This window comes from Trachymyrmex cornetzi, unplaced genomic scaffold, assembly GCF_001594075.2.
Source record: "Trachymyrmex cornetzi isolate Tcor2-1 unplaced genomic scaffold, Tcor1.1 scaffold1212, whole genome shotgun sequence".
Classification (NCBI taxonomy): domain Eukaryota; kingdom Metazoa; phylum Arthropoda; class Insecta; order Hymenoptera; family Formicidae; genus Trachymyrmex; species Trachymyrmex cornetzi.
The window spans coordinates 5,137-6,961 of NW_017295776.1; the positions used below are offsets into that span (position 1 = coordinate 5,137).

General features: G+C 34.1%; 1 protein-coding gene across 1 annotated transcript in view; it reads left to right on the top strand.

Moving 5' to 3' along the window:
• The first annotated feature begins 721 nt into the window (after positions 1-721).
• The window catches only part of LOC108768194 (THUMP domain-containing protein 1 homolog), a 5,199-nt gene continuing 4,095 nt past the window's right edge, over positions 722-1,825 (top strand). Inside the window, exons 1-2 of the mRNA XM_018518548.1 lie at positions 722-1,001; positions 1,088-1,237. Of these exons, the coding sequence (XP_018374050.1) occupies positions 795-1,001; positions 1,088-1,237 (357 nt within the window). The 5' untranslated portion in view covers positions 722-794. The remainder of the gene's footprint in view (positions 1,002-1,087; positions 1,238-1,825) is intronic.

Here is a 1,825-nt window from a genome sequence, read left to right on the forward strand (position 1 = left end):
CACTCAATCCATATATTTTCGCTTAAAAATAAAGATTTGGCAAAAAAAAGTGTTACTCTGCTCTGCGAACCGAAATATTAATTGTTAAAGTTGACGACTATACAAATTAGAAATTCATCAGCTTAGTTTCGTCCAAATTTTTTATTGGTAGATACGACCCAATGCGATAGTCATTCATGCAGAGGTCCGTTCGGTCAATTTAGGTCATGTAACTAGCAGATGACAAAGCAGTGGATGCGCTATCCACTGCATAAACGAATGTACCCGATGCGGGCATTCGTTTATGCAGCGGTTAGCGCAGAAGTATTACTTTATCCTTGTTATTCACCGAGTGTTGAACAAAGATTAAATGATACTCACTGCGCTAACCGCTGCATAAACGAATGCACGCAATTTGTTCGGCGATAGTAGGTTTTGGTAGGATTTTAGACGCGTTCGTGTAGGGCTGCGGTCCGATTCTCGCTCACACACTTCAAAATCATTTCATCCTTGTTGCTTGTCAAATGTTCAACAAAGACAAACGATGCTCGTGAGCGTCGTCAGCATGAATCGGACCATGGCCTAGGAATATCTCTCAAAAAGTTGGCAACCCTGTGTACTGGTCTATATTCCTTATATTCTTGCGTTCGGAAACGGTACATCGGAGGCATGCGAGCGACGTTTCCGAATGATTTCCGAACGCAGCCATTATATTAGACTTTCTTTCACGATACGAAAATAATAATAAATACCTAAGTGATATTTTTATTCTGATTCAAGATAAAAATTAAAGGAAGAAAGTAAATATAAAATAAATGCAAATGAACAGTGCAACTAATATACGAAAAAGAAATGACAGATACGTCGGGAATCGTAAGGATTCTAAGAAACGTAAACAATTTGTGTTGGAACCCGGTATGACAGGATTTCTATGCACGTGCAACTTTCACGAGAGAGGCTGCATTACTGAGGCCTATAGATTGCTCAATTTGTTTGCAGATGAGAAATCGGTCATACATAAGGTACTTGGTTATGTAGAGCAAAGTATATGGAACATTTGTATTTGTTGTTAATTATTATGAACATATTTTTATTTTTTCATTTTAAGGAATCTGAAACATCAACAAACGCATTCCATAAAAAGGAAACTGATAAATCTGTAGAGGATATTGATGATGATATATCAGTTGCTTTAGAAAAAGAAATCAATGAACTCAGAACTGAACATGAGATGTCATTGTCTTCTCGAAAATTTCAAGTATATTTGTCATATTGACTAACATTAACCCTTACCATACCATCTACAATTTGGTGCCTCATCCATACCATCAAGGGTCACTTCAAATCTCTTCGTTTTTTCACCTCTTCAAACCAAAAAAAATCTCTAAAAATTCACCAACATACTTTCAACTTTCTAGAATAAATATTGACTCTTTATTTTGGAAAATAATTAAATGTAGTATAGTTTTAAAAAAATTGAAAGAAAAAGGGCTACGAGCCTAAGAGTTAGTCATTAGAAATAGAAATTTAAAAAAACAGTATAAATATGTCATTTAGTCAGAATATAAAACTTTAATGTGCCGGCAATAAACAATATAACACAAACGTTTCGATCCCTGTTGGATCATTATCAATGTCAAATACACAAAAATAGAACGGTAAAAATATTACAAAGTTAAAATTTATAAAAATTACAATTCGCTCTCAATCGCAAGCAAAAATATAATAAAACTCACAGTAGTTAATAAAATTCGCTCAGAATGAGTTGGAAGTTATGTGAACGTTGTAATAAGTAACAATATATGCTTCTGATTATCAGTAGTAAAATAAAAATAATTCGTATCTG